This window comes from Myotis brandtii, unplaced genomic scaffold (assembly GCF_000412655.1).
Source record: "Myotis brandtii unplaced genomic scaffold, ASM41265v1 scaffold915, whole genome shotgun sequence".
NCBI lineage: Eukaryota > Metazoa > Chordata > Mammalia > Chiroptera > Vespertilionidae > Myotis > Myotis brandtii.
In genome coordinates, this window is record NW_005371769.1 from 493970 (window position 1) to 513400 (window position 19431).

At 63.7% G+C, this 19431-nt stretch overlaps 4 protein-coding genes and 1 long non-coding RNA gene across 18 annotated transcripts in view; 3 read left to right on the forward strand and 2 right to left on the reverse strand.

Moving 5' to 3' along the window:
- The window catches only part of ARFRP1 (ADP-ribosylation factor related protein 1), a 5998-nt gene extending 241 nt beyond the window's left edge, over positions 1-5757 (forward strand). The window contains exons 1-7 of one of the 2 annotated variants that reach the window (XM_014532817.1): positions 7-171; positions 388-475; positions 694-776; positions 3808-3889; positions 4111-4181; positions 4804-4904; positions 4972-5147. In XM_014532817.1, the coding sequence (XP_014388303.1) occupies positions 79-171; positions 388-475; positions 694-776; positions 3808-3889; positions 4111-4181; positions 4804-4904; positions 4972-5059 (606 nt within the window). In that variant the 5' untranslated portion in view covers positions 7-78 and the 3' untranslated portion in view covers positions 5060-5147. Of the gene's footprint in view, positions 1-6; positions 172-387; positions 476-693; positions 777-3807; positions 3890-4110; positions 4182-4803; positions 4905-4971 lie in introns of those variants that run through there. The other variant, XM_014532816.1, reaches the window with a different exon arrangement.
- LOC106724649 lies at positions 919-3801 on the forward strand. Its single transcript, XM_014532813.1, has 2 exons — positions 919-962; positions 1186-3801. The coding sequence occupies exon 2, from the start codon at positions 2583-2585 to the stop codon at positions 3609-3611; it is 1029 nt and encodes a 342-aa protein (XP_014388299.1). The 5' UTR covers positions 919-962; positions 1186-2582; the 3' UTR covers positions 3612-3801.
- A 1008-nt stretch (positions 5758-6765) lies between the features above and the next one.
- Positions 6766-8352, reverse strand: TNFRSF6B (tumor necrosis factor receptor superfamily, member 6b, decoy). Of its 2 annotated transcripts, none has more exons than XM_014532815.1 (3): positions 7832-8352; positions 7531-7734; positions 6766-7118 (listed from the first exon to the last, which is right to left on the reverse strand). In XM_014532815.1, exons 1-3 carry the CDS (start codon positions 8247-8249, stop codon positions 6832-6834), a joined length of 909 nt encoding a protein of 302 aa, XP_014388301.1. In that variant the 5' UTR covers positions 8250-8352; the 3' UTR covers positions 6766-6831. The 2 variants fall into 2 exon arrangements, with proteins under 2 accessions (XP_014388301.1, XP_014388300.1); XM_014532814.1 differs by having other exon boundaries at positions 7513-7734.
- A 692-nt stretch (positions 8353-9044) lies between these two features.
- Positions 9045-19431, reverse strand: part of RTEL1 (regulator of telomere elongation helicase 1) — a 51953-nt gene continuing 41566 nt past the window's right edge. For 7 of the 12 annotated variants that reach the window (XM_014532803.1, XM_014532805.1, XM_014532802.1 and 4 more), the window contains exons 15-33: positions 18816-18884; positions 18614-18695; positions 16058-16190; positions 15847-15960; positions 15461-15764; positions 15263-15340; positions 14869-14946; positions 14336-14482; positions 14148-14263; positions 13952-14075; positions 13717-13858; positions 13424-13593; positions 12847-12942; positions 11420-11621; positions 11134-11274; positions 10473-10589; positions 10123-10356; positions 9666-10036; positions 9045-9483 (exon numbers count right to left, since the gene is read on the reverse strand). In XM_014532803.1, coding sequence (XP_014388289.1) covers positions 9223-9483; positions 9666-10036; positions 10123-10356; positions 10473-10589; positions 11134-11274; positions 11420-11621; positions 12847-12942; positions 13424-13593; positions 13717-13858; positions 13952-14075; positions 14148-14263; positions 14336-14482; positions 14869-14946; positions 15263-15340; positions 15461-15764; positions 15847-15960; positions 16058-16190; positions 18614-18695; positions 18816-18884 — 2979 coding nt within the window. In that variant the 3' untranslated portion in view covers positions 9045-9222. The remainder of the gene's footprint in view (positions 9484-9665; positions 10037-10122; positions 10357-10472; positions 10590-11133; positions 11275-11419; positions 11622-12846; positions 12943-13423; positions 13594-13716; positions 13859-13951; positions 14076-14147; positions 14264-14335; positions 14483-14868; positions 14947-15262; positions 15341-15460; positions 15765-15846; positions 15961-16057; positions 16191-18613; positions 18696-18815; positions 18885-19431) is intronic. The other 5 variants (XM_014532811.1, XM_014532810.1, XM_014532812.1 and 2 more) reach the window with 5 other exon arrangements.
- LOC106724650 lies at positions 15536-17147 on the forward strand. Its single transcript, XR_001360496.1, has 2 exons — positions 15536-15565; positions 16760-17147. It is a non-coding gene; the product is annotated as an uncharacterized LOC106724650 (long non-coding RNA).

The window sequence follows — 19431 nt, forward strand, 5'->3', positions numbered from 1 at the left end:
CGTGGGCCGGGTTAGGTCGCCAGGGTGGGGAGGCTGGGCGGTCCCGGGCCTGGACTCAGCTCCTGGCACCCTGGCAGGATGTACACGCTGCTGTCGGGGCTGTACAAGTACGTGTTCCAGAAGGACGAGTACTGCATCCTGATCCTGGGCCTGGACAATGCCGGGAAGACGGTACGCTTCCCCCTGTCCGAGGCCCCGCTGGCCTGGCCCTTGCACTGCCTGCTCCGAATCCAGTCCCCATCCAAGGCCTTGGGACACCCAAATTCATTCCCCACCCAAGGCCATGGGACAGTCCCCGCCAGCTGCTTTAACAGCAAAACGTCTATTTGCGGAATAAGCCTGAGGAGGGACATGAACGCCTCCCGCCTGTCTCTCCCTGTCCCGCAGACCTTCCTGGAGCAGTCAAAAACCCGGTTCAGCAAGAACTATAAGGGGATGAGTCTCTCCAAGATCACCACCACCGTGGGTCTGAACAGTAAGGGCGCTGAGCGCGGGGGGTGTGGGTCTGAACAGTGAGGGGCGCTGAGCGCGGGGGGCGGGGTCCTAGCCCAGAAGGCGCTGTGGCATCCTTTGAGGCCACCCACTCCTGGTGGGCCCACCTCAGGAGCACGGGAGCGGGGTGCTGTTCGCAGGGGAGCGGTGAGACTGTCATGGACCGGGGCCACAGCCTCACCGGGACTCTTCTCTCCCCAGTCGGCACTGTGGACGTGGGGAAGGCTCGACTCATGTTCTGGGACTTAGGGGGGCAGGAGGAGCTGCAGTCTCTGTGGGACAAGGTGAGACGGATGCACAGGCCACCTGCCTCCCACGCCATTTCCCTCCAGGTGGCACCCTTGTCCAGTCCCCGCTTTTCCAAAGGGCCTCAGACTCACCTTCTTTACTTCCTGTCAGCAGCTCGGTCACCCTCTTTGTTCCTGAAGCTCCCCCCATTCTACCCTGGCTCCTGCAACAGTCCCCTGAGGGTGAGGATCCACTTCCTTCCTTTGGGCGTAGAGGTGTTGCTAATGAACATAGGGTGAGACCAGGTGGCCCAGAGCCAGTGGTGGGGGGCACAGTGCCAGCGTGCTCAGCAGCTTCGGCCTGGCCTCCCCACTTGGCCCTTCTCTCCGTTCCGGCTTAGGAGCATCCTCCAGAGTCAGGCCAAGATGTCCTCACGGGCCCACGCCACTGTCTCTTTTGACACAGGGTTTGGGCATTTCTGAGGCAGTGGTACCCTTCCCCGCACCCCAGGCACGGGGGTAGCAGCGAGGAGGACAGACCCAGCTCCTGCCCTTCGGCAGCTCCCTCGGTGAACTGGCACGATGGGCATGCTGGTCTAATGTTGGGGGCACAGGCATGTCTTCCCGACACTTACTGGTGGCCCATGTGTTTAGAACTGAATGGCAAGGTCCTGATTTCTGGTTTGATCCCAGCAACAGGTACCCAGTCACCCTTTCCTGTCCCCGCCCCCCCCCCCAGTGTTTCCTCCCACCTTGACTTCCAACCAAGAGGGCAGCTTCTGTCTGTGGCCAGAAGGCTTGGCCATTAAAGCTCTCCTGAGGCAGAGCCAAGCTCGAGCCTACACGTCTGAATCCCAGACCATGTGGGGAGTGAACACAGATCCTGACCTTCTGTTGTAGGCCAGGGTCTCCAGAGCTAATATTGAGGCAGAGGTTGGGATGCAGGGTGGGTGTTGGGGGTCAGCACCTGGGAAGGGAGTGGGAAGGTGCAGGACTGGACAGGGCGAGGTCAGCCTGGGTGGGGGCCAGTGGGGAAGCATTGGAGGCAAGTTGTTCCTCATGCTGCCCAGGTGGGCCAAGCTGGCCAGGACTCCCTATCACCTGGTGGGCCACCTGGTAGGCTGCCCTGGGCAGCTGTGACCTGGTAATGTGGGTCCTGCAAGAGCCAACAAGGGTCTGTCCACTTGGCATCCTGCCCACCACTGGGCAGTAAGGCCTCAATGGGTGACCGTTTCTGTGGAGGCCTCCTGTGCCACTTGAATTCACGCCTCTGCTTGGGGGATGGCTCCTCCAAGTCCCAGGGCTCTGCTAAGGGGAAGCTGGAAAAGGGACAGGAAAGGGAGGACTATAGGCTGGCTTTGCAGTTGGTGTGGTCCCCCCTTAGCTACCACTTGTGTGTTGGTGTGGCCTCCTCACGAGGGTCTGAGCCCTCTTTCTTGGTGGGCCCCATGGGTTCCTCAGGTGCTTCCTAGCCCCGCTGTAGAGTGGCACCCTACCTCTTGTGGTAGGGTCCGTTACGCCCACCAGGATGGGCTCTCTGCCAAGATGCCCAGGAGGCAGCCAGGGTTTGTGGCCCAGAGGGTCTCCTGCTGTGACACTGCAGTGACCAACTCTGCCGAACCCAGCGCCATGGGGTGGGTGGCCGAGCCCTGTGGGCAATGGAAGTGATGAGCAGGGCCCATGCCCCTCACCAATGCCTAGATAGGCCATGTCTTCCCACACAGGGAGACCACCTGGCGCTTGGCCACAGGAGGACTTCTGGCCTCTGTCCCTCTAGGCTACACCCAAGGGACTGGTGTGTGTCCACCCAAAAGCCACGCTTGAGCTCTCTCCTGTTCCCAGTGGTTTTGTAGGTTCCCCCACATGGCCATGGGTGACACAGCCATTGGGTTGGGGTGTGGCGGGTGTCGTGGGGGTGGGGCAGCCTGCTCACACTCCACCTCAGCTGTGTGCTCATCACTGAGCCGTCACCCTACCAGGGCCCAGACACGCTGGGAGTGTAGTCTTCTGCCACCTCGTGGCTGTGTGCGATTCTCACCGGCTGCCAGCCCCGGAGTGAGCGGCCTCCTTTCTGCACAGAGGCCTCTCCTGTGGGCCCGCCAGCTCTGCCAGCAACAGGCCGGTGTGCCCGGAGCAGCTGTAGCCGCACGTCACTCAGCATGCAGGCTGGTGTGCAGGGTGCACAGCCTGCAAAACCCAGGGCCGCCTCTAGCAAGTACTGATAAAGGCTTGTCTCGGATGGGGCGGGCGTCGCTCTCAGGAATGTTCCAGAGTGTCCTTTGGCTTGCTGACCACTGGGTCATCCTGCCCAGTCCACAGCACAGCCTGGCTGTGCCGGGTGACAGGCAGGAGGGGTGGGGCCCAGTGGCAAGGTTCTGTCGTCTGCTCCCCAGTGTGGACATGGCCAGGGCTCTTTTCTGGTTGGTGCAGAATGTGGACTCGCCAGGTCTGTGGCTGTCTCTGGTGCCCCAAGCCCAGAGAGCCCATCTCACAGAAGGCCCTGCTTTTGTGCATGTGTCCCACTCGCCCCCACAGCCCCGGGCTCTGGCAGGTAAGAGTTGGCAGGGGACTCCCGTGACCCTTGCTGTCAGCAAGCCCACGGCCGACCACCCTCTGGCACCATCCAGAACACACAGCTCCCAGCTCAGCTGGCTTGGTCCTTGGCCCTGCCATCCGGCACAGGGCACAGAGCTGCTGCACAGGTGGCACTGGCCTAGCCCTTGGAGGCCTTTCTTGGTTTGCTTTCGGTGCCAGTATGAGGCCCCACTGGTGCGCTCCACCTCCGGGTCTGCTTGGGGACCGGCTTGGTCTGGGCTCCTCCAGCCTCCAGCCTCCAAGCCCCATTTCTCCTTTCGGGCCACCATCAGGCCTGTGGTTATGGGTGGCTTTTAGGAGCCGGCCCTGAAGTAGGATATGGGACACAGCCCCTAGGAAGTGGTCAGCAAGTCCTTCCTTGAAGGGGCCTGTGGGGCGCACCTCCACTCCACCCTACCTCCCCACCCACAGAAGGCACCCCATATAAGGGTCTTGCAGTTGGGGGTTGGCTGAATGCCCATGGCTCACCCCCTGCCCCTTTGCCCTTCCCCAGTACTATGCTGAATGCCACGGTGTCATCTATGTCATCGATTCCACAGACGAGGACAGACTGTCGGAGTCCAAGCAAGCTTTCGGTGGGTACAGCCCAACCGGGGCTGGGGGGCTGTTCATGTCCAGTCCGCACATCCCATGTGTCTGGAGCTGGGCCATGTCAGGTCAAAGGGTCCTGGCCATGAGGGAGTGTCCCCGCCTGTGAAGAGGGTGGTAGGAATGTATGGACTCCTTGGTGTGGCTGGGTGGTCAGGGGGACAAAGGGGGAAAAAAGGGTGCTAATGCCCCCTCTTGCCTATTCCAGAGAAGATGGTCATGAGCGAGGCTCTGGATGGTGTCCCCATCCTGGTGCTGGCCAACAAGCAGGATGTTGAGGTGAGCCTGCCCCCACCTTCCTCGGACACCCTGCATGGCGGTGTCTGCCCCAGGTGCACAGAGCTCTCCTGAGGCCTCTCCTGGCTGTGCAGGGCGCTTTCTCTCCACAGGGGGTGGGGGGGTGGGGGGGTAGCTACACCCTGTCTCTCTGCAGCCCTGGGAGACCCAGATGACCCGCAGAAAGCTCTGGAGAGAAGACAAAGGTGGTGTCTTCAGGGCGGAGTCAGAGCTGATGCCAACCTGTCTGCTGCTCTTGGAGTTGGCAGCGGTGCTAGCCCTACTCCCAAACCAGGGGCTGTCTGGGGAGGGACACAGGCCATTCTGGGGACCACCAGTCAAGGGCTGTGCGCAGGGTGGGTGTTTACAGCATCCTGAGGGTGCATCTTAGTTTGCTCCCATCCGCCTGCTCGTAGCTGTCTGAGGCCACTCACCAGGTAGGACCCTCCTGGGCAGAGAAGCCCTGAAGGGCCCACCTTGGCCTCCCATCCTGTTCTCAGCCCCCATCTTTGAGCTCTGGCAGCTCTAGGGACTGCCCTGGGGACCAGTTTCTCTGATGCCAGGAAATGGCCTCAGGAGGGATGGGCTGTGCCTTACAGCCTGCCCCCCCACCCCCACCCCCCAGACTTGCCTCTCCATCCCGGATATCAAGACTGCGTTCAGTGACTGCACCTCCAAGATCGGCCGGCGGGACTGCCTGACCCAGGCTTGCTCAGCCCTCACGGGGTGAGTGGGGCCCTCACCCTGCCCCAGGGTCCCGGGTCGCCCCACCTCATACCTACTGTCTCCACAGCAAAGGGGTGCGCGAGGGCATCGAGTGGATGGTGAAGTGCGTCGTGCGGAATGTGCACCGGCCGCCGCGGCAGAGGGACATCACGTAGGTGCAGCCGGCACCTGGAGCGCGTACAGCTGGTGCCTGAGCCAGGAGCACACCTGCCAGCTGGAGCCACCAGTCCCGGGGCTGGGGCTGGCTTTGCCTTTGGATTTTTTCATTTGCTTTGTTTTTTCTCTAAGACAGACTTTTGTGTCCTGAAAAGTGTAGGTGCCCGGAGGCTTCTGCCAGGGGAGTGGGGGCAGCAAGGCCCACTCAAGGCCTGGTTTTTGGCCCTGTGGGTGCCCTTTGGAGCTGCTTGCCCCAGCCTGGCCTGGGTGGGGCTTCAGGAAGCCCGGTTGGAGGGGGGTTTTCCATCCACAGCATGCCCACGAAGCTCGGCCTCTGCCTCCTCTGATCATGGAGGTGGGCTGGGAGTTGGTGTCACCTTGAAGGAGGCCTAACCCACATCCCCGAAGGCCTGCAGGTCCTGGGCTCTGGTGCAGCCCCAGGACTGGCTCGGTGCGATCTGCCTAGCCATGTGGACCCTGCTGCCACCACCACCACCGGCCCACGTCAGGGAGCAGAAAGCTGGGAGTGGGAGGCCCCTAGCGCACCTGCCACCACCTGGGACAGCCACGGCTGCCAGCTCAGGGATGCTCAGGGATGCGTCAGGGCGTGGGGGTGTTGGGAGGTGGGCTGGGTCCCTATGTTGCCCCATTGGTGCCTGTGCTCCCAGCTGAGCGTGAGGGGTGCATCCCCTTCCAGGCCTGTGCGGGACAGCCACTGCCAGCTCAGGGATGCGTCAGGGCGTGGGGGTGTTGGGAGGTGGGCTGGGTCCCTATGTTGCCCCATTGGTGCCTGTGCTCCCAGCTGAGCGTGAGGGGTGCATCCCCTTCCAGGCCTGTGCCCAGCTGCACAGGCCCTCCAGGCAACGCTGGTCCTGGGGCCCCTCTTCACATGGCCCCTGTGGGAGCTGGTGACCAGCAGCCTGGCCAGGGTGCCTGTGCAGAAAATAAAGACAGTCTGCGTGGCCCCTGTGTACCCTTCTCCGAGCCTGTGTCGTGGCCACAGCCCAAGGGCGTCCAGGCCCTGTTTCCTGCTGTCCTGGGAATGGCTGGGCCATAGCCAGTGACCTGCTGGCTTCATGTTCCAGGGAGGTCCCACCAGCCTCCCCTCCCTCCCTCCCTTCCTCCCTCCCCAGAGGAGACCTGAGAGGAGCTGCTGGGAAAGGGATGAGTCAGGGATGGGGCTGGGGACCCAGTGGCAGGGGAAGTGACTCATGGGAAGTCCTGGGCCTTTGGGGAGGTGGGGGCAGCTAGGGCTGGGAGTCCCATCCCCCACCCCTCCACCCACCCTGGAGCCGTTTAGTCCCTTGTTCCCTGGGTTCCCTCATGTGAGGGTGTGATCCTGCCCCGAGGGAAAAGCCATTTCCCAGAAAGCTAGTGGGACACTGGTCTCCTGGGAAGTCCCCTGCGGTAGGGAGTGGGTGGGACTCAAAGGGAGGGGGGCAGTCGCTGAGTCCTCTTTCACAGCAGAGCCCCTGGACTTGGTGACCCTCCTGGGCACTGCCACTCCTTGACTGGCCCTGACCTACCCTCCACACTCCCAGCTACCCAGAGCTCAGCTTGGGGGCGGGCCATGGAGTGAGCCTCAGCTCCCCTGTGCCCCACAGCGGGAAGGCCCCACCTCCCACCCACTGGCCACTTCCCATGATCTCCCTGCCCTCAAGGTCTGCCTCAGTCCACCACCGTCACACAGCACTGTTCTACACAATCGATTTTACAAAAGGGTTTTATAAAAACTACACTTGGTGCCTGGTCAGGAGAATAAATATGGGGCTCAGCTGGCCAGGAAGAAGCGCTTTCGGATAGTGCGCTCCACCCCCGGCAGCCTGGCTGTGTGCAGGGCCTGCAGCAGCCCCGCCACCAACGCCCCTGGCCGGGCCTCGCGGAGCTTCATGAGCTGCCTCTGCAGCGTCTGCTGCAAGGACATGCGGTCCTCCCAGGGCCGACGGGGAGTCCATGCCCCCGGACCCGACAGGGCCTGCTGCAGCTGCAGGAGTCTCCTGAAGGAGACGTTCTGGAAAGCCACGAAGTCCACCAGGGCCCGCTCACACTCCTCGGTCCCTGTGGGAGGGTCAGGCAAGGTGGGGGTTGGGCCAGGTCCTGGGGTGAGGGCTCCCTGCAGACAGAGCCCTCCCCATGCCCCTGCTGGGACCCCATGCTAGGAGGGTAGGTGGGAGAGGCGGCCCTGGGATGAGGGGTGGGGAAAAGCATTGCTTGCCAGCTAAAGCCATCAGCACAGTGCACTCAATGGTGCCACTGCCACTGCCACTACCCATGGCTGCTCCGTGGGTTTTGGGGACCCTTGACCCCACGAGGCTGGAGGCACTTCCCAGACGCCCACTAAATGCCTCATGGCTCCAAGGGCTGGACTGGCCAAGAGTTGGGGCAGGGCACAGGCTGAGCTTGCTGCCCCATGGCCCATCCCCCCTCATCTGTGCCCCTCCCCCCGGCTCACCTGCCCCCCTCCAGTCACCTGCACCCCCTGGCTCTGGAGTGCTGAGTGGAGGGCCTGTGCAGCTGGTGCACATGGCGTCATGGAAGTGGGTGCCCGGCACGTTGAGGACCAGGCCCAGGGCCGTGCAGTTGCGGTGGGGCTGGCACTGCCCTGAGCTGGAGCTGTTGGCCGAGAAGGTGCCTGGGGGACATTGCTGGCACTGTGTGTCCTGGGTGGGGGTGCCTGGGGATGAGATGGGAGGACAGGGTCAGGGGGACCCGGGGCATCCTCATGGAAGGAGTCCTGGCCCAGCACCACCCACAGAGTGCCCAGCACCCACCAAGGGCAACCACTCCATAGCCAGGCGGGCAGGGCGTGTGCTCCAGGCAGAAGCCCGCGAGCTCGAAGAAGCCTGGGCGGCAGCGGCAGGCACGGTTGTGGACGACGGAGCAAGGCCGCGCCTCCTCCTCATGCTCCCCGCAGACCACGTTGCAGTACCGGCAGCGCTCCAGGTAGTTCCAGAACTGCGTGTAGTGGTGCGGCGGGCACTGGCGGCACGTCGTGGGGTGGTCCCTGCTGCACGGCCGGTGCACGAAGGTGCCTGGGGGGCACTGGCCACACGTCAGCCACTCCCGGGTGTCCACATCCCACCATGGGTAGGTAGGCACGTCTTCCGCTGGCCCGAGCACAGCCAGCATCAGCAGTAGGAACGGTAGTGCCCTCGGCAGGATCAGGGGCAGCCTCGCCTGTGCTTTCATGATCCTCCCTAGAGCGCGACTCAGCGGGGACACCAGTTCACCACAGCCCCAGCCCCACTCCTCCCAGCGGAAGCAGGCCCCGCCCACCCTACCTGCAGCCAACCAGAGTACTCCAGCTCTGGCCCAGCGCCTCCTATAAAGGCTGGCCTCGCCACACCCCGGGGAGAGGCCGGTGACCTCCCGCAAGCCATGTTCTGACCCAGTTAAATTTGTTTTTTAAATATATTTTTATTGATTTCAGGGAGGGAGGGAGGGAGAGAGATGGAAACATCAATGAGGAGAATCATTGATCAGCTGCCTCCTGCACGCCCCTTACTAGGGATTAAGCCTGCAACCCGGCATGTGCCCTTTACTGGAATTGAACCCACGACCCTTCAGTTTGCAGGCCAACTCTATCCACTGAGCCAAACCAGCTAGGGCATGTTCTGACCCAGTTTTGGGCACAGTCGCAGCACCCTCGCCTGGTCTGGCCCAGTCCCCCTGCCCCCCCAGTGCAGGAGGCAGTCCTATGAAGGCCCTCCTATCACCAGGCACAGCTTGTGATCCAGTGACAAAGCCTTTCAGGGAGGTATAAGGGGTGGGGGTGGGGGATGGGGAGGGCAGGTTCCTCTCCCCTCTGGTATCAGTGTCTTCCTGTCCAGCTGCAAGGATGGAGGCTGAGCCAAGTTTAGACAACGTGCTCACAGCACCCTCTCGTGGGACGGTGGGAGGGGGAGGGGGACCCCATGCAGACGCCCCATCCTTTCTCTCTGGCACCTCAAACCCCATCACCAAGCCCAGGCAATGCGAAGAGCATCCGCGTGTGCCAGCAGCTTTATTCAGCCCACCTCCAGGCACAGTCCCAGCATGCCAGGGAGCAGACCACCCGCTCCAGGTGCGGCCCAGCTGTGGACCCCTGAGCCCCCCACCCCCACAAGCCAGCAGCCAGGGAAAGTTCTGGGGAAGCACCTCGCCCACCCACCCCACGGTGGCTTCAGGGCTTCTCCCAGGTGGCCCGAGACCTGGTTGCTGTCTCAGGGGTGTCCCTTGTGCAGACCGGCCTCTCTGGCTGGTAGGTGGCTGGTGCTGGGCCTGGCCCACCCTGAGCCAGCAGACAAGTGTCCACGCTGCATCCAGGGAGGGTGGCCTCAGCCTTGGAGGCCCTGCCGTGCCCAGGCCTCTCAGAAGAGTGGCCGGTGGCTCTGCTTCCTGGTGGAGGCACCCCAGGCCCAGCACGCAGTGTCCTCCTGGGGGTCTGGGAAGACACAGAGGACGCTGGCCACACCTGCCAGGCACCACTGCCCACCCCCCCCAGAGGGGTGGTGCCCGGCAGCCATGTCCCTGAGGGCTGGTCAAGACCTGGGTGCTGCTGTTAGCAGGAGGGACATGGGGAAGGAATGGCTTCCTCTGCTGGCAGCCAGCACCCACAAGACCTACCCACTCAGACTGTCTGTCCGTGGGGTCACGGGGGTCCAGCCGTGGCCTGAGGAAGGAGGAGATCTTGCTCTGGGTCCTCCCTAGTCTCTCTGGCTCGGAGGGGCCTGGACACAGAGGAGTGAGTCTGAGGGGTGGCTGGTGCGCCTCTGCTGCCCGTGCCCCGCAAGGCTGCGGAGGCTCTGGGGTGACAGGGTGGGGGTGGCAAGAGCACCAGCAGGTCACCCTGGGGGTGAGGATGGGAAACACCTCGGAGCTCCCTTCCTGGGGTCCCGGGGGCACAGTGCCTGTGTCCGGGGTGGGCTGGCCGGTCAGATCTGCACACGTCTGCCAGAAGCGCAGCTTGTGGTGTGGGCGCACGAACATGCTGAACCCTGCGGGGAGGGGTGCTCAGGACCTGCCCCCATCCCCCGAGTCTCCTCCCCCAGAGCCCCTCCAAGTCCCCTCCTCAGAAACTTACTCTGCAGCAGCGGCAAGTCCTCAGGCCTCGAGGTGGTCAGTGCTGCCACCACAGCCACCACCTTCTCAAAGTCATCATCCCGCTTGTACGTGGTCAGTGCTGCCAGGAGCTGACTGCAGCCTGCAGCCCCCAGGGCCCTGCGGGCATCTGCCAGGTAGGTGCTCACAGCAGGCTGGCTCGGCTTCTCCGCTTGAGGGACGCCACACCCCTCTTGTGGACAGAGGCCAGTGTCTCCTGAAAGGGAGGGAATACGGACTGTGTCAGGGCCCATAGCCCCCAGGAGGCTCCTCCCCTCCGAGGTCTAGCTCTGCTCCTGGCTCTGGTCAGAAGCCTCTTCAGGGACCATGTACCTTCCGGTGGTGGCCTGGAGGCCAGGTGAGGCTGGCCCTGGTTCAGGTGCCCTCCAGTGTCCAGCTGCCTGGCCGCACTCTGGGACAGGGTCATCTTGGGGACAGGCTCCCTCCTTCCTGAAGGAACATGGAGACACAGGAGTCATCCAGCTGGTCTCAAAGGGTCCGAGTGCTCCCTAGGGAGGAGGCAGGTCTGCCCAAGGGGAGGCTGGGCTCACAACCCTCCTTGGACCTGACTTGCACAGCCCCGTGGACAGCTGGTTGCCACAAACAAGGGAGGGTGGCCTCAGCCTTGGAGGCCCTGCCTGGGCAGAGGGACGTCCTGTGGCACCACACCCAGCGGGGAGTGACTCTGGGGCTGGAAAGTCCCCCCCCAGGGCAGTGTCCCTGAGGAAGTCCCACCCAGGGCAGGCTGCTCATGGACAGGGACTGGCTCCCTCACTCTGGAGGTGCAGGGCCCACTCTGGGGGGAGGGACAAGGGGCTCCAGGACCCCGGCGCGGATAAGACGACAGCTGTACATGCTCTGGGGGCCGACATGGTGCCACCCTGCAGTGATCCATTGGCCCCTGTAGAAACAGGGAGGCTGGACCAAGCTAGGGCCCACCTCAGGACCCCAGGTGCCAGCCCCTGAGGGTCTGCCTGGGGAAGGCCCCACTCACCACCGGGGTCCGGGGCTGGCTGTGTCCACTGCCCACGCGGAAGGCTGTGCTCAGGCAGATGGCTACAGCCTCGGCCCGTCAGCTGGAGGCAGAGCTCCTCAAATCGCTGCTTGTGGTGGGGCCGCACGAACTGGTAGAAGCCTGTTGGAGGGGGTGTCTGGGTGCGCAGGTACCACGCGCTGCAGCCACCATCCGGACCTTTGCTAGGGCGCAGGGACAACCCTGCCCCGAGGTGACCCACCCGGTGTCCTCTGCCCCACCCCGTGACTGCGGCATCCCCAGGCACCTTGGAGCAGGCTGTGCTTCTTGGGGTCTTGGGCAAAGAGGGGGATGAGGTGGTCTACCAGAGCCTGGAAGTCGTCCGAGCCCTTGTACTCCTGCAGGGCCTGCGTAAAGGCGGCAAAGCTGGCCCGGCTCAGCGCCTGCTTCACGGCCACCATGAAGAGCTTGGCTCTGTCCGCCTGCGCACCTGCCGTCAGCCCCTCCTGCTGGACACAGCCAGGAACCCATCAGACACACCTGACTCTTCAGACCCTTCACTGTTCCAGGGTGTGGCTGGCGGTGGCAGGGGTCCTGCTGAAGGCAGCCAGGAGGGGCTGCAGGGAGGCCACGCCTCTCAGGACCAGCACAGGTGGATCTGAGGCCCTGGGCTGCACCTCCAGCCCCGCCTCCTGCCCCCACTGGGTTCCAGGATGGGGCATCCAGGGCCAGTACAGCTGCAGCGGGCTCTCTCAGCTCAGAGGACACGCCTGGCTCGGAGGTGGGCAGCTCACAGCAAGGGACACGTCTCAAACCCAGGGCTGGCAGTGTCCTGCTCCATTCCCGCTGCGCCCTGGGCCCTAACATGGGGCCTAGATGGGAAGCGTGGAAGCCAGGCTTTCTGGTCTGCCCAGCTCAGCCCTCAGAGCACAGGGAGGCCCCTGGCACCCAGCCCACTTCCTGACACCCCCGCCTGGTTTTTCCCAGAAGCAAGGGGAATGGACAAAGGCAGTGCGTGGGGCTTTCCGAGGTTCTTGGCCCAGACTGTCTACTCAGTTGCTCTCAACTGCCTTCATCTGAGGATGGGGACACAGACCCTCCCCATGTGCGGGCACATGGCCTCTACCTCCTGCCAGGGCCCAGCACTGCCCTGGTGAGCCAGCCTGGCGACAGGCCCGCCCCAGTGCAGCCTCCAGGGCCGGGCCTGACTCCCGCCTGCTGGGGGCAGGGCCTTCTGTGGAAGGAGCCCACGTGTCTGAAAGGCCCAACCTGACCACAAATGTGCGGGACTCGGCGTGGGTCCCTGGACAGGAGCCCCTTGGCTGGCACCAGGCCGCGCTGTTCTCGCACACTTTGTGCTCCCACCGTGAAAGGCTGAATGAGGAGAGGGGGCCTGTGCAGGCCTGGCCCCACGAGCCTGGGCGGGGAGGCCAGTCGGTACTGTCAGGACCAAGACGCAAATCTGCACCTCGCTGTGAATGTCCCAGCTAAGTGAAGGCGGGGCCAGGCAGGCACCGCAGCCACACCGCACACTCAGCTCCTGCACCCCAACACCACTGCCCAGCCGAGCCCCCCACCCCTAAGGGACAGTGGAGTTAGAACGGTGCAGGCTTGGCCGGCTCACACCCCACACTCTGCTGGGTCAGGGCCACCGGCCGTGGACAAGAGCACTAAGAGCCACAACAGCCTGTGGCTCCCACCACATCCCCAGGTGGGTCTGGGCGGCTCACCCACCTGGCAGCTGACCAGCCTGATCTTCTTCCTGCCTCCTCTCTGCTCCGCCACAGACCTCTTCTCACCCGGGAGGGACGTGCTGGAGCGGCACTGTGCCTGGGGGGTCACACAGTTGTGGTCCCAACCCAGGCCCTCGGGCCCCAAAGCCCTGCGTGACACTTTGGGGCCACAGTGAGGTCAGCTGGGGGCAGAGCCCGAGAGCAGGTGCGGGCACGTGGTCTTGCGGTAACTGACAGGGCTAATGGGAAGGGAACAGGGGATGCCACCCAGCAGGACACAGGGACCTCCAGGTCACAGTGATGGACTTCTGGGCGAAAGCCGCTGGGCAGGAGCTGCCACGGCCAGGCTCCCGAAGGGCGCAGCAAGGCCGGGCCCCAGAGGACCATGTGGAAACCACAGGGGGCAGTGGAGCCCCAGCGAGGGGGTGTGGGGGAGCACCAACCAGGGGCTTAGGTGTGGGCTGAAACCCCAACCACCTGCCCAACAAGGGGACTTATGGGGTGAGTGTGGAGGTGCCCGAGAACAGACAGGCAGTGCCTGGGGTCTGTGTCCATCTCTGGAGCCCCAGCACCCATACCTCCTCCTCCCCAGGCCCGGCCTGCTCCCCGGGCCTTCGGGCCAGCTGCTCGCTGTGCTCCAGGGCGGCCAGCAGCCCCACAGGCCTTCGCTGGGTGTGAACCGACTCCTGCTCGTACTCCACACACAGGCTGCCCTCGGTGTCCCCGCCGTCCCCGGAGGCTGGCAGTCCTGGGGGAGGGCAGGGTGATCAGGTCCCCGCAGCAGTCAGACCCACGTGCTCTGGTCTTCAGGCCCTGCCTGCCGCCAGCCTTGTGGGAGCAGCCCCCAGCCACGTCACCTGGCCACACGCACCTGGAGGCCTCCGCCTCAGGCTGGCGACGTGCAGGTCCAGACTCTTGGCTTTCTTGGTGGAGAGGGCCCCGAGTGACACGGCCACTGGGACGGTGCCTTCTCCCGGGCCCGGGCTCGGGGTGGCAGCCAGGGGCGCCGGCATCTGGACAGTCACAGGTGGTTGGGTTGGGGGTCCCACCCAACTCCTCCCCTGGGGAGGGCGAGGGGGCACAGCCAGTGGGCATTCGGGACTCACTGTTTTTTGAGCCACCCGGAAGAACTGGGCCACATCTCGGATGACGTGGCCGAAGTGGTCGTATACTTGGACGTGGGGGCGCACCCAGGATGGCAGCTGGGCTCTGGCATCCGCACTGGTGAACCTGGGAGGGAGGGGCCATCAGCCCGAGGCCCGCCCACTCCAGCCGGGGCCCCATGCAGTGAAAGGGCCACACCTGTGGTCACAGAGGAAGACGGCCCCATAGTCGTGGCGATGCCGGATGACCCTCCCGATGGCCTGGTTCACAGCCCTGGACGCCTGCTGCCGGTACCAGTCTTGCCCAGAAAGGAACTGGGGGAGGGGGAAGAGCTGGTCACAAGGTCTCCAGGCCACCAGGTCCCCGCCCACCACGTGGCACCTCACCTGGCCCGAGGCCCCACTCCGGCCCTTCATCTCATCTAGGAACTGCATCTTGAGGATGACCCGGGGGTCCTTGCGTGGGGGGTACGGGAGACCCGTGACAACCACCCCTCGGCCATTCACATCTGCGAAGTCCAGCCCCTCGCTGGCCTGGGGAGAGCACAGTCTTTACCCACAAGCCCCACAGGAGCCTGCGGACCTTCCCCAGGGTCGGCCCCGACCCTCACGACCACAAGCTCCCAGGTGTGGACAGTTAGGGACAGACCTCCAACCCTGGGCCAGGCCCTGGCTGGGGTCCACACACCCAGAACCCCATGACCACTTGTCTGTTCTTGGAACCTCCTCCTCCTTCCCACCCGTGCCCACCCCGGCCGGCCCCAGCCAGGGTCAGGGGGCTGCCCTCCAGACTCGTATTTGCTGGAAGTGGGGCCCAAGAGAAGGGACCGGCCTGTTCCACCCACAGCGCCGTCCCCAGGCCCCAGCCATGAGCTCCTGTGGGTGAGGAAGACAGGCAGTGCACGTGGGACCAGACTCACCTTCCCCCGGCACACAGCCAGGAAGGCGGCCCCTCGGGATCCCGGGGAGGCGACAGCTGCGTAGTAAGCACCCATCACCTGAAGGAGAGACGGGTCACCCGGAGCAGGGCCCCGGCCCCCGCACCTCCACGAGTGAGGCCCGTGCACCCTCCTCTGGCAGCCGCTTCATGGCTGGGTTCCCAGGCTGACCTGCACCCAGCACCCAGGGCTGCTGTTTCCCAGAAAACACAGAGCCGGGCTGAGAGCCTTTCCTCCCAGGCACCTGCTGCCACCAGCCCTGTGCCCTAGCTTTCCAGGAGGCAGCAGGCCCAGGCCAGCAGGACCGCAGCCCCGCACCACGGCCCTGGCCAGCCTGGGGCACCCATGGGGCAGTGGAGCCCCAGCGAACTCGGACCTCTGAGAAGCTGCCCTTGCTCCTCGGCTCCACAAACAAAGGCTTCAGGGCCTCGAGCTTCCTGGCACAGTCCCGGGCCTGCGGCAGGAGGTGGAGGGGACAGTCAGGCTCATGAGGCCCGGCAGCCACGGGCCGCACCACAGCCACGCTGGCCATTGGGGCTCCCCTCCCACCCTAGGACACACGAAGGGAACGCACCCGCCAGAACTCCAGGCTTTTCTCCAGGACGGGGTAGGAGGGGAAGAAGACCAGGAGCCCGTGGGGGACCACGCGCGTGATGTTGACTGGAAGTGAGTGGCCATGGTCAGTGGGAAGGGCGTCCAGAGGCCCCGCCGGCTGCCCCAGGAAGAGAAAGCAGGGAAGGGTGCAGGGCTGGGCAGGGGCGAGGCAGGCTCCCCAGACACCATGGATGGGTGGGGTCCAGGATGGGACAGCCAGGCCAGGGCTTCCCGGGAACTCACCTAGCGCCTTCCCCAGAGAGGACAAGCACTCGTCAGAGAACCTGCATGAAGCCAGGAGGCTGCTGCCACGTGGGTCCCAGCACTGGGCCCACCCACTCGCCTCCCTAGGCCAGGTCCCCCTACCGTTTGTCAAAGGCGGAGCTCAGCTGGGCTCCATCAGGGCCTCTGGGGACAATCCCCACCCAGATCTGGTGCTTGTCAATGACGTGCGGGTTCTCCAAGCAGACTGGGAAGGGGCTGGAGGCAGCGGTGCAAGGCAGGGATGTCCCCCGTTAAGTTCTGAACCCCCAACACCCAGGCAATCACCCCCCAGCCCGGGCAGGGGCAGCCTTACATCTGCATCTCCAGGGCGAAGGAGGACACCGGGGCCAGCGTGCCGCTGGTGAGGAGGAGCGTGCGCACGCCCTGGCGGACCAGCTCGCGCATGCAGCAGCCGGGGCTGAAGCACCAGTAACTGAGCACCTTCCCTGCAGGATGAGCAGGAGGCTGGGACTCAGTCACCCACAGGGAGGCCCATGGCCGCCACCCACAAGTCTTCCACAGGCAGCCGCTGGGTGCACCGAGTGTGACCGAGGGGCCTGCCCGGGGGCCTGGGGAACAGGAAGTTGAGCCAGAGAAGCTGGGACAGACAGTGGGTCACCTCCAGAGAGGCCGGCCAACCCCAACCCCAGACATGGAGACACAGGCCACAGGCACCCCAGGAAGGAAGCGGAGCCCCACCTCCGACACCCGGCCTCCAGGGACACAGATGCTGGAGCTGCAGAGAGGAGGCAGCCCAGGCCTGGAAGGCAGGAGCAGCAGGGGTGCCACCCGCTCACAGGGAGTGGCAGTCCCTTTTCCTGGCCCGCTGGGAAGGAGACCAGGCCCCACCCCCTTCCCCCAGGCAGACACGCCTGCCTCCCACTCGCTGCTCCCCACGCTCAGAAAATGACTTCAAACAGGGCTCTAACGTCAAGACTAGGTCACAGGTCAGCAGGAACACTTCCAGAAAAGAACGAGCCACTTTCTGGGGCCAGAGACCCTTTTCCACTTTCAGGATGGGATCTTCCCTGCGACGTGGAGGACGAGGCGGCGGGAGCAGCCGGCATTACCCTGGGCCAGCCCTGCATGGACATCAAGGGGCCATGCACTAAACCCCGACAAGCTCAGGGAGGCTGCAGGGCAGCCCCACAAACTCGGAACCGGAAGTAACCACCAGGACGGTCGGAACATACAGATCCCAGACTAACAGCGGGTCCCTCCGAGGCCTGCAGCTTCCTTGACAAAGGCCAGTCTTCCCCTTGACTAAGCCTGGTGTGGTCTGTTCGCATCTACAGCCGACCTTGGGATGGCGGAGTCATCTCCCTGGCAGACCCCTCCTTGTCACCTTGTCCCCCTCATACATCTCTACGTGCAGTAAATTTTAACAACCCTGTACCCACCAATGTAAAACTATGTGTCTTATTTTTTTATCCCCTCCCAGAGGCATCCCCACTTTGCTTCTCCCACCTCCCTACCCTACCACCGATGGATCTCATGTATGAAATAAGCTGCAGAACCGCCATTCTCCCGGAGCATTTTCTCAATCCCTTCAGATTTTGCTTCCCGACAATTGTCAGTTTGGCTCAAACAAACTTATAAAAATTCTCTACAGGTTTGGATGTTTCCTACATCGCCATCTGCCACAGCAGACAGGTGCCCTAGGGGAGCGTGTGGGCCCTGGAGCCAGGCCTCAGCCTGCACGCCTCTGTGCACGGCGCCCCCCCCACTCCCCCCGCCCGGCCAGCTTTCAGGGAGGCTGGAGATGATCCAACTTCCTATAAACACCCACCCAGGAGTGGCTGCTTCTGAGAATCCTCTCGCTCTCAGAGGTACAGGAACACGGGTCACTGCACCCACTCACCCTCCGCACCTACACCTGCCAGGGCTAAGGCCCAGCTGGCCTCCCGAGATCATGGTGCTGTGTGAGGGGCGAACTGTCCCTGCTCAGCTCCACTAGACAGCAGGCGGCAGCCCGAGGAGAGTGGAGGAGAGTAGAGGGGTGCTGAGAGCTCACCTGGAGCAGGTGGCAGTGGTGGGCCGCCAGCAGCACTGGGGACTGCCCAGGATGGGGGTGGCCTTGACCACAGCACCATCACATTACCCTGGAGCTGTTGGGCTATGAACCCCACCCTAAGTCTAAGTCCCCAGGGGCAGTGGCCAGGACTGGGCACCTCAGGAGTCTGTGCCTGAGCCGACACAGGCCACCCCACACCAGGAGCCACGGTGTGCTGCACAGACCTAGGACCCAGGGCAGCAGGGGAAGCTGATATGAAGAGGGCAGGACTCAGACAGGCCTGAGCTCACAGAGGGTGTCAGGGAAACGCGGTCCGCACCCGGGGACCTGAGTGATATCGGCCAGCAGACCCCTCCGATGCAGCCCTGACGCCTGTGGAGTGGCCTCAGCCTGAACCTGCCCCACCTCTGTCCGCCTGGTTGGACAGTGTGAAAGCGCAGCACACCGTCAGGGGCCGGTGACGCTTTTCAAAACGTCCTGGGTGGCCCTGGCTGGTTTGGCTCAGGGGATAGAGCGTCAGCCTGTGAACTGAAGGGTCTCGGGTCTGATTCTGGTCAAGGGCACATGTTCAGGTTGCGGGCTCAATCCTCAGTAGGGGGCGTGCAGGAGGCAGCCGATCCATTATTCTCTCTCATCATTGATGTTTCTATCTCTCTCTCCCTCTTCCTTCCTCTCTGAAATCAATAAAAATGTTTAAAAAAAAAGAAAGAAAACATCCCGGCTGGTGTGGGAGGCCTGGCGTGACTCAGGTGGTGCCACCCAGCCTCCTCGCAGGCCTCTCTAGCTCTGACAGCTTGGGTGTGCCCCTCCCTGGGGTCGGGCAGGGGAGCGTGTCCGGTCCCCCAGGCGCCATACCTCGCCTTCTGGACGCCGTGGAGCTCCAAGCATCTGACCGATGAGCTGTCCCCCGGTGGCTGGTGTCAGGGTGGATGTGTACCTGGAGGGAAGAATGGACAGGTGTCCTGAGCCCCCCACCTGTAGCCCCCCTTCTGGAGGCGGCCCCCATCCCATAGGACAGAGACCCCTGCCCATCGCCCCTCATGGAGGCGGCCCCCACCTTGTAGGACTGAGAGGCTTCGGGCCCCACTGAGGAGCTGCCCTCGGCAGGGTCTGTACTGAACACCATCTGAAAGGAGATGAGGGCAAGGTCAGCAGGACACACCACACAGGACAGACAGACACTCAGGGTGTCGTCATCACCTGCCCCTGCCTTCCTGCCAATAGCACCTCTGCCTGTCCCCTCCCCTCAGGGCCCCCAGCTGGGAGATGCACAGGAGTTTCAGTCACACCAGCTTGAGTCCCCTGTGACCTGCCCATGGTGCCTGCCGTGCTGTCTCCCCCTCTTCTCCACTCCCCACCCTCCCGTGACCCCTTCCACCCTGGAACAACCTCGAGTGGGTGTGCATGCAGCACTGTCTAGTGGCTGGGCCTGTCCTGCCTGATGCCCAGTGGGCCTGTGCATAGTGGCATCCGTGCCTGGCAGCACCAGCATCCTGTCGACTGGTCCCACACGTGAACAGGTCACACACCATCTCGGGGCCCCACATCCTGCCTGCTCTGTTCCTTTGAAGCTGGCCTTGTTCAGTCTCCAGCCTGGACCAGCTTTAAACCCTCTACCCTGCACAAACCATGAGCTTCCGTGTTTCCCACAGGCTGTCCATCTGACCAACCCA